Source organism: Gymnoscopelus braueri (genome assembly GCF_963280865.1).
Source record: "Gymnoscopelus braueri genome assembly, chromosome: 5".
NCBI lineage: Eukaryota > Metazoa > Chordata > Actinopteri > Myctophiformes > Myctophidae > Gymnoscopelus > Gymnoscopelus braueri.
In genome coordinates, this window is record NC_137606.1 from 39,223,303 (window position 1) to 39,239,170 (window position 15,868).

Genomic DNA, 15,868 nt, shown 5'->3' on the forward strand with positions numbered 1-15,868 from the left:
CACGCGCGGCACACCAACAGCTTGTTTGTTTTAAGTAATTGCCTTTGTGACAGTCCGTGATGATTAAGTATTTGGTTAAATGGCGCAGCTAATTGTTCCAGCACAATGGCATAATTGGGACGGTCTTGGCACAACAAATCTGCACTTCAGTGGAACAACAGAGTCTCATCAACGTAGCAGAGAACGTGCTCTGGACCCACAGTTCTCCATTATGTCCTGCTGGACTCTCACTGCGTGATGGCAGCCGTTAAGCAGTTGCATAAGCCTGGTCCCGGGGAGCCTCACATTATTTGCATTCCATGGTGGTGGTCTGTAACCTAAAAACTATTTGATGGGTGATGTACTGTACGTGTGTCTTTACATGGAACTGTAGAGTGCAAATTTATGCCCTTGACCACTTAACTCTTTGAACGCCATCGACGCGTTTTCGAGTCAATTGCTACTTAATCCATCCACGCCATTGACTCGAAAACGCGAAAATTATCTTTTTCATTGTTTAATCGGCAATCGCGCTGTTCTATGTAACTGCCACCATCAGGTTCCCTTTGCACTCACTTCCCACTCACCCGGATGCATAATTAGCGGGTTCCGTTTCCGGTTCTCGGTTTTATCTTGGATTTTTTTTAGGCCAAAATATGGCAAAACAAGTTTTTTTCACACGGTATAAAAAACGAACGGAGAGCTCCGGTTACATTTTCTTTTCTCTGGACGACAAACAGTTATCGTCATTGTGTTTACCAACGATTTGGGAGCCTGGTTGGGAGGGGTAGAGAGAGAGAACGGAGAGAGAGAGAAAAAACTTAACTCTTTGAGGGCTGGTCGATCGGTAGTGTGTGTTTATAAACACGGCCAGACAAACGATTATAATGGATATAACAATTCTGTGACCGGTTGAAAAGGTTATAAAACGCGAAAATCGCTGGCACTGGGTGAGTACATTATGAAAATACTCTGGCAGTCAAAGAGTTAAGCGATACTGTGTACATGCTTCATTGAACGATGGATAGTTAAAAATAGCTGTTCTACAAGCTCACAACATGTCACGATATGATATGTTGCGAGCTTGTAGATCTGCTATTTTTGAAATTGCTTAATTTATTTTCCACTTTTTTTGAAAGTTTCACCTACGGCATAAGGCCTGTGTAATAAAGTGACATCAACCACTGTCTGTGTGTGTGTGTGTGTGTGTGTGTGTGTGTGTGTGTACAGTATGTATGTGTGTAAATGTGTCTATAAGTGTACTGTATGTGTGTGTATTCTACCAGCTGACTCCACCAGCGCCAGGGTCTTGAGCTGTCCAGTCAGCAGGACGTCATGCAGGTCACGGTAGCAGCAGTTGAGAGTGATGTACCTCACATCTCTCACCATGATGTCCTCCACACGGATGTTATACTTCCTAGGAGGAGAGGAGAGGAGAGGAGAGGAGAGGAGAGGAGAGGAGAGGAGAGGAGAGGAGAGGAGAGTCAACTCAACTGGGTCTTGGCTTTGCCAGAAAGCTGCTTAAGTCCAACTTCAGACAGAGACTGGCTATCTCCCCTCAGGGAAGAGCTCACAGGTCAGACAAGGACTTCAAACAAACTGAGAGAAACGTGAGAGATCACCGATTCCTCTGTGTTTTTAATTACAATAGTCTTCATACACCTGTTTGAATCATGCTGAAAGATGAATAAACAAAACAAAAGAGAAGAGAAGAGACGAGAAGAGGTCGTGGAAAAAGGAAAATGCGAAAGAGAGAATGTGAACATGTTGGGTGGGAAGAAAGGTAAAGGAGCAAAGGAGAGTAGTAGACATGACTCGATGAAGTGTTGGGGCAAAAGAGAAGGACTGATACAAATAATTGACTGAGATGAGAGTTGTTTCAAGCGAACAGTAAAAGGAGACACAAGGGAAAAGACAAGGATACCAGAGACAACAAGAGAACAAGCGAGTCATAATGACCTAGAATGTATTTTTTAAATGTCCCTTTAGCCTGTGAGTGCATTTCCCCCACGTGCGGGTCTGACCAGCCCGTCACCAGTGACTTTGAACCTCATCGTCATCAAGCAGCTGACCCGTCGATGCTGCAACGCGTTACGTTTGCCGTAGCATCATCAGGATGTCTTACGGTGCTGACGGTGTGGCCGTACACAGCCGGGGGGACGGAGGAGGTGACATTGCACGAGCAGAGAGACACAGTCCTCCTGCTCAGCAGAATTGTGCCGGCGGGTACTCTGGGCCCCCCGAGTGGCTGTTTTTCCTTCCTGCCTGCGCATGCCAACCCTCCCAACTTGACGTCGGTGGCCCGTTTCGGCTGCCAAGCCCTGCGTCAGTGCCAGGTCGCCGGCCCGGGCTGCCCCCCTGCCCCCCCCCCCCCCTCCTGTTCCTGTTCCTGCTGCAGTGAGAAGCCAAACTCCTCGTCATGCTGCGGCTGACGGCGTGACCTTACCCCCTCTTGAAGCAGACATAGTTTGATGACCCCAGAGTGGCAGTAAGACCTGACTGAGGAGTGAGGACCCATGCACCATTTTCAACCAAAAGCTCACAACATGTCGTCATGGTTAATAAGTGTACTTTTCTATTTCTTTTCTTTTTTTTATATATAGATGTATTATTTAACGGAGGCCATGCACAACGGTACTGTTGGGCCAGAGTTAGCTACGGTATATAGTTACATATGCGGTCCCTGGTCAGAACAGAACATTAAACACACTGCAGTTAAAAGAAAAGAAGTAAAAGAGTAAAAGAAAACTGCTGGTTCCATTGAAGGGCTCAGATCAATGCTCACATGATTAGTTCATCTTGGTGTGTTTGGTCGACGTCTACACAAGCAGCCACCAAGTCAAAGTTCTTTCAAGTGTGTGTGTGTGTGTGTGTGTGTGTGTGGGTGTGGGTGTGTGTGTGGGTGTGGGTGTGGGTGTGTGTGTGTGTGGAGGGGGGGGGGGGGGTGCGTGCGAGCAAACCTACTCGGTCAATAAAGACATTTTGATTGATTCATTCAAAGAAGATCAGAGAGAATATCATCATGAGGCAGCTCATCCGGACACCTACCAGGCCTAATTTCCTCTGGGAATTTCACTGCAGTCGATCAAATTCGACCTTTACCCTCTAGCCAGGCGGGGCGACACGTTTGCACATTTTTTGATATTTCTTTTTTTTTTTGCAATCTTGCTGAAACGCATAGCGGTATGTCACCAGTGATAAATAGGCTCAGGTCATTATATACGTAGACTTTATCGACCTTTCAAAATTGCCCTAGAGTATATAGAGCTTCGGAGAAGAGGCATGAAAACCAATAAAATCATTGATCACTCTCGTGGTGACGGTGATCCAGAGAAAATACCATAATGTCCCATAGGTCCTGTCCTTCTCAACTGACTGTAGACAACAGTAGACCCTACTACAGTAGCTGTAACTGGTCATCATAAAACACACGGCCGAAACAAAGTGACAAGACGCACACTTGATTACACACACATACACACACACAGAAGGATGTTACATAATTGTTCCCACACTACTTGTACTAGCATTTTGAAATGCCACTTCAGTGCTGAAGATGGATTTATGAGAGAGGAATGACAGATGAGATGGCTGATACTGTGGGCGAGAGTGTGTTGCTGTGAGTGTCCTGTCCTGTGTGTGTGTGTGTGTGTGTGTGTGTGTGTGTGTGTGTGTGTGTGTGTGTGTGTGTGTGTGTGTGTGTGTGTGTGTGTGTGTGTGAGACTGAGAGTATAATAATGGATTACATTTAAAAATTGCTAGTTACATTAACAGTGAGGATTTGTTAGTGGTGGTGAGGTCAGTTTAGAATGATTTAGAGATGAGCATCTCTGGGCTGGGAAAAGGAAAACACTGTTAACTGGGGACACTGTTTAAAACCATCAACTTGTGATGTGTTTAAAATGTAAACAAGTACAAACCTCAACACATTATTTTTGTTAAATGTTCACTTATTTTTTTATGATCAAAAAACAATGTTTTCTTTTAAACAGTTTTTAAATGTTCTTGTGTTTAATCACTGTGAGGAATTTACTGTAAAAAGTCTTTGGCTTGTGTTAAACACTCAAATACTCGTTTTTAGGGTTAGAAGGCATAGGTTAGGGGCTAAGGTTTAGCGTTAGCGGGCTTAGGTGTAGGGCTCAGGTTTAGTTTTAGATTTAGGGGGCTTAGGTTTACGGTTCCGGTGCTTATGGTAAGGGGACTTAAGTTTAGTTTTAGATTTAGGGGGCTTAGGTTTACAGTTAGGGTGCTTAATATGTTAAGGGGTCTTACGTTTAGTTTTAGGGGGCTTGGGTTTAGGATTTGGGGCCTTGGGTTTAGTTTTAGGAGGCTTAAAGGATGACTTCACTCATTTTCTACCTATCTTCATAACGCGAGAATGGCTTCTATTATAGCATGCAAACTTTTCAGAAATAAAAAGCCTGCAGTTTCTATTAGCTTGGATTCCCCATCAATGATGTCACTGGTAGGCAGGTTTAGGATCTGTCCACAACCCTCTTCCGAGACACAGACCGAGTAGACAAAAATGGTGCCCTATTATAATGAGCATTAGTGAGGACCAATTATATGAAGTGAAAGACAGGTTGAAAATGGGTGAAGTCGTCCTTTAAGTTTAGGGTTATGAATTAGAAAGAGGTTAGAGAGAATTTAGAATTTGATAAAGAGGGATCTGTGTAAGATAATATAATAATCAGAGTCATCTGTGAGCAGTGGTGGAAAGTAACTACATTTACTTAAAGGAGAATTTTGGACTAAAGTTTTCTTACCTTTCTTACCCAAAATTCCCCTTTAAGTACTGTACTTAAGTACAATTTTGAGGTATTTGTATATTTACTTGAGTATTTCCAATTTCCAATACTTTTATTTCTACTCCACTACATCTCAGAGGCAAATATTGTACTTTTACTCCACTACAATTATTTGAAAACTTTAGTTACTAGTTATTTGTAGATTTTTATTATTATTACAAAACATATATTAGCCCTATATACATTTCGGCCATTTGAAAATAGCAGATCTACAAGCTCACAATTGTGAGCTTGCAGATCTGCTATTTTCAAAAATATTTGTATACATTTTATACATTTGAAAACTTGTGAAATGGGACATCCTGCATAATGAGTACTTTATAATTTTGATACTAATATTTTTGTACTTTTACTCAGGTAAATTTTGAATTCCAGATTTTTACTTGTAATAGAGTACTTCTACATTGCAGTATTGATACTTGTACTTGTACCCACCACTGCCTGTGAGTGCGTGGGTGCATGCGCTGTATGTGTGCACAGCAAAGCCTTACACAAGTGTTCCTTCACTAAGTGTGTGGGAGAGAGATGGAGCTCTTCCAGTCTGCATTCATCAAAAAACACAAAACAGCTTGGATGTGTGTGTGTGTGTGTGTGTGTGTGTGTGTGTGTGTGTGTGTGTGTGTGTGTGTGTGTGTGTGTGTGTGTGTGTGTGTGTGTGTGTGTGTGTGTGTGTATGTGTGTGTGTGTGTGTGTGTGGGGGGGGGGTAATGTAATGTAATGGAAATACTATGCAGTACAATTGTACCACTGAACATTTTTAGATTGTACCTACTAGGGCAGAACTGTAGTTCAGCACATTCTGCTACTTTGCACTTTGTATATTTTGTCTGCTAACTTATTCACACTTCTGCAGCAAGAGTGTATATTCTGTAATTCTCCAGTCACCTATTTATTCATCCATGATGTTCTGTATAATTTATTTACAGTATATTTTTCATTTTGGGCTGCAATATAATATATAGATATAGATCAATGTCTCAATGTCCAGGGGAGGTAATGTGATATGTGCATTGACTGCCTCTCCATAGTAGGGGACTCCTCCTGACTTTTTCCTCTCAGCAATTATTTTGTTGTTATTATAAACGAGCAACTTCTAGCGCCTGCTCTCATACGGTCTTATAACTGCAAGAAAATGCATACTGTTATTTTGGAAGAAGAAAGAGGTGCCCACAGTCAAGCTTTGGCTCAATGAGATGACAAACTCCACCCTTAGAAGGAATTAGATTTATACTCAAAGATAAACTTAAAGGTTTCATGACATTCAGTTTTACAACACATTAAAAGTATTTATCATGGTCCTTCAAACATGTATTAAAAGTTTTAACTGAAAAATCCACTCCAGTGAAAAAATACATCTTTGCCTGCGGGTGTCACTGTCAATGTTGACTGTCAATCATCGCCTCTGCTCCGCCCGCCCCCCCCCCCCCCCCCCCCAAAGGAATGGATAGGGGAGGGGAGGGGAGGGGAGGGGAGGGGAGGGGAGGGGAGGGCGGGGCGGAGAGGAGAGGAGATGGGGCAGGATTAATTGACTGTGACCTCAAAGTCCAGGGGCCAATCACAGATTTCTTTTCAGCCTAATATTCAGAAAACCCCAGACCACAGAAAATCCACTGAATGTTCAAAGTTCAGTTTTGGGTCTAATTGAGGTCATAAAACGCCCCAAAAAACATTTAAAAAAAAAAAAGTTAAAATGAATGACATAGCACCATTAAAGATTTTGAGACGATTTGGAAGCCTTTACTCTCCTTTCTGAAAGGTTGAAGTAAGCTAAATCCTGCTGATGACCCACGTGGCACGTGATTTGGGGCAACTACATTTTCACATTGTATTCTTTTCATTGTACCTGTTTATTTTGTGTGTATGACCGTTTGTTTTTGGAAATAGGGAAGCACTTCATCAGTGTTTGAATTGAAAATGTATATCTTAATCCTGTGCTTCACAAAAAAAATATTTGAAACAGCTGTCATTGATTGTGACTCTGCCCTCTGTTTCTGTATAGAACACGCCTATTGACTGTATTGTGTCAGAACTGATGAAGACCCGTTTGGGTTGAAACGTTGCAAAGCTAAATAATACTGGGAGCTCGGAGACGGTGTGTGGACATCCCTTCCTTCTCCAGTGTACGTATTGTTGTTCAGCACCTGTAAATTGTTATTGGGACGGATGCGCATGCTTCCCTTTGGGACTCCACATTAGGTCTAGCTAACCTGTAATAATGATGGTAGCCATTAGATTACATTAGAATTAGATGCAAGAAAGCCACAGTTTGCAGGACAATAACGTGTAGTTATAATCGCTATGACTGATACCTGTATTATATCAGCCACATGAAACCTAACGTTGCGATGCTGGGGCGAACACTCGACAAAAATAACAGATCTACAACGTTCAACAACGTGGCACGATGTGACGCATTGCGAGCTCATACTCAGCTATTTTCTGCTTTGAGATTTGGTGTAGAGTGAAAAAAAGGAGTGGACCAAGTATAGAGCCCTGGGGGATCCCAGTCAACTAAGTATATACTGTGTAGGGTGTCAGTGGTTAATATGTCCTCAGAGACCTTTAGGGACTGTGTGTGCATCCAGGCATGTACTGCATAGAGTGAGACCAGTTGTGTAAGGTCTGTAACTTAGTATGTTCTTCAGGTTAATGAGGCATTACACAACAGCCCAGTGAAAACCTATAGGGTTCATGTAGTGTGTGTGTGTGTGTGTGTGTGTGTGGGGGGGGGGGGGGGTTCTCTCTCTCTATATATATATATATATACAGATACAGTACATTGACATAAAGGAGAGTTTTCCGTCTCTGATGCGTTCAGCAGTGGTGTAAGTACATTTACTCTGTAGTACTGTGCTTTACTTGAGTATTTCTAATTTCCAACACTTTTACTTCTACTCCACTACATCACAGAGGCAAATATTGTACTTTTACTCCACTATAATTATTTGACAGCTTTAGTTACTAGTTACTTTGCAGATTTAGATTACTATCACAAAACGTACATACATTAACCACTTCAGCCCTATATATATTTCAGCCAATTGAAAATAGCAGATCTACAAGCGCATTGTGAGCTTGTAGATCTGCTATTTTCTAAATATTTGTATACATCTTGAACTTGTGAAATGGGACATTCTGCACAACGAGTACTTTTACTTTTGGTACTTAAAGTTGTACAATGCAAATTCACAACTAACGATGTTTAGCAACCTCTGCTGGTCACTACCGTCACTGCATACAATTTCCTTAGTCCTCGATTACCCAGAATTCCATTCGTTTTCACCGGAAGCCGGAAGCGTTTCAAAAAGCGATCTTTTAATTGTTTTATACTATCTACGGATCGTTTCTCTTAGCCAGTGGAGCATTAGTTACCATGAGCTGTGCTTTCTTTTTCTGTTCTTTTTCGATCTTCTAATCCTACATTCTCTTAACACATTGGGTGCCAGAGGTTTATTAAAATATTATACGTTGAGTGCCTGCATTTCTTCCATCCACTTGCGTTATACGTTTCGTGCTGTGGAAGCCCCGACGCGGAAGTGCATGTAAACAAAGCGTGCGTGCGAGACGGCGGAGGGTCCCGACTAACGCCTGGAACAATAATATTTCCAACGCGACCCTCCATTGCAGCGTGATCGCCGATCGAAAACGGCTCGTTTCCACCACGTTAAAAAGAAATGGAGATATTAAGCTTTTAGTCAAGGAGATAACATTGAAAACGCCGACCGGAAGGATTTTTGACATGGAGCCAGATCCAGCCTCTTCTTCTCAGAAACTCCTTGGGTGATGTCAAAGTTTCGTTTTAGCGCCCCACGTGGCCCACATGTATAAAAATAGAATTGGGTCAAAAACGGTCCGGACCGTTTTCGGCACTTCTCGTTTGGATCCTCAAAAACGGTCCGGACCGTTTTTGGCATTCAATGTGTTAAAATCAGCGTGAGGTTCATTTTTGTTATTAGCGCGATAGTTCCTGGCCAAACAGGAAACCGTTGCGGTAGTTCCTGGCCAAACAGGAAACCAGTGCATTTCCACCTCCGTTTTCCGGCCAGATGACGTCATTTCCCCGGGAAAGTCCCCCCAGTCCACGTTCAATATAAAATATATAAATAAAAGGCTTCCGGGGGTGAAATTCATGGAGTGGGTGTTGTGAAACTTTTGCCACTCACAAAAGATATACAATTTAACTTTAGTTTTGTTGAAAACGTTACCTAGTATGCCTTTAAAGTACATTTTGATACCAATACTTTTGTACTTTTATTCAAGTAAATGTTGAATTCTGGATTTTGAATTCTTTGATTTTGTAACCCTTATTTTTCACCCGGTGCCAATTTTCTAAGTGATCCTGGGCGCTACACTCCCCTCACCAGCCTAGGGAGGCCAGGCCCGAGATCATGCCTCCTTCAATGCATGAGAGCCAACTGACCTTCTTGTCACCTGACAGGGGGGAGTTTCCCTGTTTGGACATAGCGCGTGGAAGGAACACGTTATTCCAACCAGTTCCTTTCCCCTCCATCAGGCGCCCCGGCTGTCATGGGGGAGGCGGTATAGCGACCAGGATTACTACATGTTTTTGTGAGGGTATTAACTACCCTGAGAGATTCTGGACTTTTACTTGTAACAGAGTATTTCTACATGGCAGTATTGATACTTTTACTAAAGTAAAACATGTGAGTACTTTTCCACCACTGGTGTTCAGCCGATTAACTCTCTCTGATACACACAGACTGAAAACAAACACGTCACATACTCTGCTAAGAGTTAATCTCGGCCTCATTGAACTTCTCTCCTTTCATTGTCATTGAAAGGAGAGAAGTTGAATGTACCCAAATCCAACCCCAGCCAGATCTATTAACCATTTGAACCCAAGCATCCCTATTCTTTGTCTAACATATGTGGAAAATATATAGTGCAGCGTGATTGGGAATCCAGTCAACTAAGTGAAGGGTTTAAGTGGTTAACCGAACAGAAGAATTGTCTCAAGCCCTGCCTAATCAAATCACACTGTTCTCTCTCAGAGAGAGAGAGAGAGAGAGAGAGAGAGAGATACAGAGAGAGAGAGAGAGAGGGAGAGAGAGAGATACAGAGAGAGAGAGAGAGAGAGAGAGGACCATTTTTCTTTTTTTATGGTCACAAAAGGTTTTTAGAGATCTACACTCTACAAGTATAGCAATACAAATCTGTGTGTGTGTGTGTGTGTGTGTGTGTGTGTGTGTGTGTGTGTGTGTGTGTGTGTGTGTGTGTGTGTGTGTACTATATAAACAAGAAAGGAGAGGTGTGAAGGACGGATCTAAAGGCCACGCAGGAGCAGTCAGATAATGGGGCGAGAAAGAGGAGCAGGGATACAGTAGAATGAGAGGAGCAGATAACCACCACCACACTGGATGGCGGGGGTCAGTCGCCATGGTAATTGAAGTGTCAGAGGAAGAGAAAGAGAGAGAGAGAGAGAGAGAGAGAGGGATAAAGAGAGAGATGCAGGTGAACAAGAAGTAGGGGGCAGAACACGACTGAGGGAAGGTATGATGAAATGATGAACAGGCTGCGACGAAAGCACCATTTCCTTTTGATTGCGCCCCAATTTGGGCATGATTAAGTCTGTTTTCTCTAGACAACACCTTACAGACACATCCACAGTAATAAGCCGCTGTTACAAACAATTAAAACGCAGAGTGCCATCGTTTAGTTTCAACAAGGGAGGATGGGTGAGGTGTGTATTACATAATGACAGCGCACTGTTGTCCGTCAACACACACACGCATGCAGGGGCATGTGTGTGTGTGTGTGTGTGTGTGTGTGTGTGTGTGTGTGTGTGTGTGTGTGTGTGTGTGTGTGTGTGTGTGTGTTGGGGCGGCAGTGGCTCAGGAGAGGTATAGAGCGGGAATCCAAAGGTTCCAGATTTGATTCCCGCCGGCTCCTCCTGGCTACGTGTCAAAGTGTCCTTGAGCGAGACACTGAACTCCTAACTTTTTCCCGATGAGCAGGTTGGTGCCTTGCATGGTTTCCTCCTCTATCGGTGTGTGTGAATGTGAATTACATTGTAAAGCGCTTTGGAGAAAAGCGCTATATAAATGCAGTCCATGTACCATGCAACACGCACACACGCACGCACACGCACACACACACACACACACACACACACACACACACACACACACACACACACACACACACACACACACACACACACACACACACACACACGCCGCATCTCAAGCCATTAACCCATTCAAGCCGGGAACGCTTCTGTATCACTTTAGATTTCTTTGGCTATTCAAAAATAGCAGATATACAAGCTCATAACGTGGCACTCGGTGCCGTGCTATGAGCTTTATCGTGACATTCTGTGCAAATCTTTCAATGTATATATAAGTTTTTAACTCAAATCTTTGCTTCTGGGGGGGGTCCCTGGAACAAAATATTTTGAGATGGGGGGGGAGTCCGCGGACAAATACATGTACACAAATTGAGAACCACTGATATAGCAACATAATTTTCTTTTATTTTTTACTGTTAGGATTTAGAGGACATTTGTAGAATCCCCAGAAGCAAAGATTTGAGTTAAAAATGTTCGCTTTAAAAAACACATAGGCCTATATTCAAAGATTTGCACAAATATTCACGATTTTTCAAAAACAAATAGCAGATCTACAAGCTTGAGCTTGTGGTAGGGCCGTGGTAGCGCGGAACATTTTCGCTTCACCAGCGTTTCACCGTTTTAGGGCTCCTTCAGCAGCCTCAATATTGTTGCTTCAATATCATATATTATTATTAATATTCACTTCTGCCCTGCCGTTTGGTGCCCAGTGCTGCAGCACTTAAGTCCTTGCATTAAGCCTGCACTGCACACGCACACGTTAAGGTTGTAGGGATGAATACATACAGCTCCATAGAGGTCCATTCTATGGACTGTTTTGGCCGCAGCGGTCAGGCATACCCCTACGCTGACACAAAGCCTCCACAGAGACACAGAACGAGCTTTTTCTCTCAAGCAGTGGTGGGAAGTAACTAAGCACTTTTACTCAAGTACTGTACTTAAGTACAATTTTGAGGTATACTTTTACTTTACTGGAGTATTTCCAATTTGCAATACTTTTACTTCTACTCCACTACATCTCAGAGGCAAATATTGTACTTTTACTCGACTACAATTATTTGAAAACTTTAGTTACTAGTTAATTTGGAGATTTAGATTATCATTACGAAACATACATTAACCACTTCAGCCCTATAAACATTTCGGCCATTTGAAAATAGCTAATCTACAAGCTTACAATGCATTGTGAGCTTGTAGATCTGCTATTTTCAAAATATTTTTTATACATTTGAAAACTGGGATATTCTGCATAATGAGTACTTTTACTTTTGTACTTTAAGTGTATTTTGATACCAATACTTTTGTACTTTTACTCAAGTAAATTTTGATTACCGATCTTTTACTTGTAACAGAGTATTTCTACGCTGCAGTATTGATACTTAAGTAAAAGATGTGAGTGCTTTTTCCACCACTGACAGAAAGAGCTTTTTCTCTCAAGCTACAGTATCAGAACAATGACCCAACTGTCTTTAACCACTTAAACCCCACTTAAACCGGTGTCCCTCAGGGCTTTATAGTGTATTTTCTGTTTCTTATTATTGTGGGGAAAGCCTTCCCTTCAATATGGATGCTGGGCTTTAACCCTTTAAGACCGAGAACGCATCTGTGTCATTTTTAGATTTATTTGGCTATTAAAAAATAGCAGATCTACAAGCTCATAGCGCGGCACTCACGGTATGAGCGCGAGTGTATATCTGCTATTTTTTTTTAAAAACATGAAAATGTGTGCAAATCTTTGAATATATATATGCATATATACATTTTTAACTCAAATATTTGCTTCTGGGGTCCCTGGAACAACATGTTTTGAGATGGAGGGGGTTCACGGACAGATACATTATCATATCAATGAGAACCACTGATATTATAGCAACATACGTTTAAAAAAAAAAAACTGTTAGGATTCAGAAGCAAAGATTTGAGTTAAACATGTTCACTTAAAATATATACATTCAAAGATTTGCACACATTTTCACGATTTTTGAAAAATAGCAGCTATAGTTCATCCCCTAATATAATCCGTATGCATAATGTATGACTGAAGCATGTTAATACTTTAGTCATCCTTCTGCTGCACAAATGTATATTTATTCTTCCACTTATATTTTGTATTCGTTGCTGTTGGATTTATTTCCATAAATCAGTGCTATTGAACACCCTTTCAATCTGTGTGTTGGTAAAACAAATATTGAACCAATGAAAAGTATTAAAAAGTGCTTCTGACAAAACCAGCTAACTCCATTGGATCCTCAAACGTTCTGCTAAACCAGCTATCTGCACCAAAGGGGGCGGAGTTAGCTGGTTTTGCTGACTCCAGGCTCCACCCCCTTTTGACCTCCAACCTCATTGTGAGCTTGGATGTCCATTCAGCTGTTCTTATCAATGATGGACAAAACCTCCTAACTCCACTTTTTGTTTAGTTTTTGTCATTTCTTGAGTTGGCTGGTTTCTGCCCGACAGCAGAGATATTCTACATTCTGTATATTTTAGGTAGTGTATTATTTAATGTATGCATACATACATATATTCACATCTATACGTATATAATGGCGTCATTCACTACACCAATGTCTGTGTATACTATATACTTACTGATGTTATTTTGCACACCTATATCCTGGAATAGTTTTCAAGAAGCTATATTCAATCTTTAGTTAATGGCTTTCTAAATGTAGATATGTATTATGCATGCTTTCTTTTCCACCCCGACAAAATGACCTGTGTCCAACAATCTCAATCTCAGAAGGCTTCTCCTGGGGTAGAAACAGTCCCCAGTTTCGCTCCCTCAACTGTCCAGCTGAAACAGAGGTCACCTAAGGTACACAGTCCCTCCTTCAACTACAGCCCTGGCCCTGTGAGTGTAGTGGCTTCCATTAAGTCACTATATTTGGCTCCATGTCGGTATGATTAACTGATGCGTGCCGTAGCCATCGGCGGTGTAACGCACAAACCAATTACAATGACCAGACATTTACCTTTGCCGCTCTATTTATTGCTCAATGTTTACAAACATCATTAATCATACAGTTAGATAGTCTAACCAAATGTTAGCTACTTCTACACTACATACAGACGTCATGTCTCACCTGGCATGCGCCCCCTGCTGGCTACATTACACTGCCTGTGTAAATGCAGCCTCATTACAGGTTACAGGTAACAGCCACCAGGCTGTACAAAAATGTATTACACCAAAAATAAACACCAAGGAAAACTAATTAGCTGGAAGGAAATTCTTAAAGATTGGGCACTGCCCTATTCTGGGCACCGCCTTACCCATTATCCCTAAACTTCTTTGCCATTTTTTACTATTTTGAAAAACATTTTCAAATAGTTCAAAAGGCCAATCTACAAGCTCACAACGTGTCGATGTAGATCTGCTAGTTGAACTATTTGAAAATGTTTTTCAAAATAGTAAAAAATGGCAAAGAAGTTTAGGGATAATGGGTAAGGCAGCGCCCAGAATAGGGCCGTTAGGGCTCTATCTTGGGCGGCGCCTTACCCCTTAGCGCTACCTGCTATCCGTGAATTACGCATAAGGCAGCTGGAACTGTCCCTAAACGATATCTTATAGCCAGAATACTACCTGCTATATATTATGCCGACTCCGTTATTTGCGCCTGGAGGTGTGCCCGTGGGCGTGTTTCCCTAAAATTGCTATCTTGCGCACACACGTTTGGGAAAGCGCATAGTGGATTCTACAAACACTATGCCAAATTTGTTTGGTAGAACGCGCCTGCAATGGACATGTCGGGAGTCGGGCTTGGCGCACAACGGCACAACATTCAGAGGTCTCGCTCTCCCCTAATTCTCAACGAATATATGGTTTTATTCAAAGGGAATCAAAGGCTAGAGCGTATGAAGCAAACGTCTGTATAGTGTCCAAGCGGCTCAATGCGGCTGAAGAGTTTTCAGCGCAACATAATGAATCCATTGCGCAGGGAATAAAGAACGGATTACGCAAGGGATAATGTACCCGTTGCCGGTCGTTGTTGATAAATAATAAAGGGGGTTATTTATAAACAACGACCGGCAAAGGGTACATATCCCCACATATCCCGCTTATTACACGGCTACTAAATAAATAAATGTACAAATTGACCCAAAAGTAACAACAAAACGAAGTATTTCCTTGCTTACCGTAATGAAAGTATTCCATAAGACACGGTCGCTTCGGAAAACAAGGAAGTGTAGTGGATCAAATAGAATACATTTTCTGTTACTGCATCGTCTATTTCTCGCTTCAAATTTTTTCAAAAACATTCTTAAGAGCAACGTTTAGTTGTAAATGACATGCTGATTATTGTCCAACACACTCAATATTCAATTTCAGAAGCCTTTCCCTGGCATGAGAGTCAGATGACTACATGTTCAAACCCAAGCCCAGTAAAGCACCAATGTGGGAAGGAAGTCATGAATGGCTTCCCGCTGTGCCTTTGAGAAACATACTTCAAAATCATTAGCTACCAGTTGAAAAGCACAGCAGCAGTACTATTAATGGGCGACTTCGTCGATTTCAAACCTGAATCCTGTTGCTCTGTATGAGATGAAATGAGTGCGCACAAGTGCACATAAATTCAACAATAATTCTTAACTTTTTGTGTGGTTGTATTGCAATAGTAAAGTGTAGCTGTCAGAAAACCCCATGGCATACCTGGTCTTGTCTCACCAGTGAGCCTTGGCACACCGTTTGGAAACCACTGCACTACACTCCCCTTCTCATCTTCCCCAGCACACACTCACAGTCCCATGATGTCCATATCCCCTTCCCCCAGCACAGACTGCACACCAGTGGTGGAAAGTAACCAAGTACATTTACTCAAGTGCTGTACTTTTTTTTAAGGTATTTTTTACTTTACTGGAGTATTTCCAGTTTGCAGTACTTTCACTTCTACTCCACTACATCTCAGCGGAAAATATTGTACTTTTACTCCATTTGAAAACTTTAGTTACTATAGTTATTTTTTAGATTTAGATTATTATTACTAAACATATA

At 41.9% G+C, this 15,868-nt stretch overlaps 1 protein-coding gene across 1 annotated transcript in view; it reads right to left on the minus strand.

Moving 5' to 3' along the window:
- The window catches only part of LOC308085623 (chloride channel protein 2-like), a 202,896-nt gene that overhangs the window by 30,857 nt on the left and 156,171 nt on the right, over nt 1-15,868 (minus strand). The window contains 1 exon segment of the mRNA XM_080428838.1: nt 1,263-1,396. Within this exon segment, the coding sequence (XP_080284964.1) occupies nt 1,263-1,396 (134 nt within the window).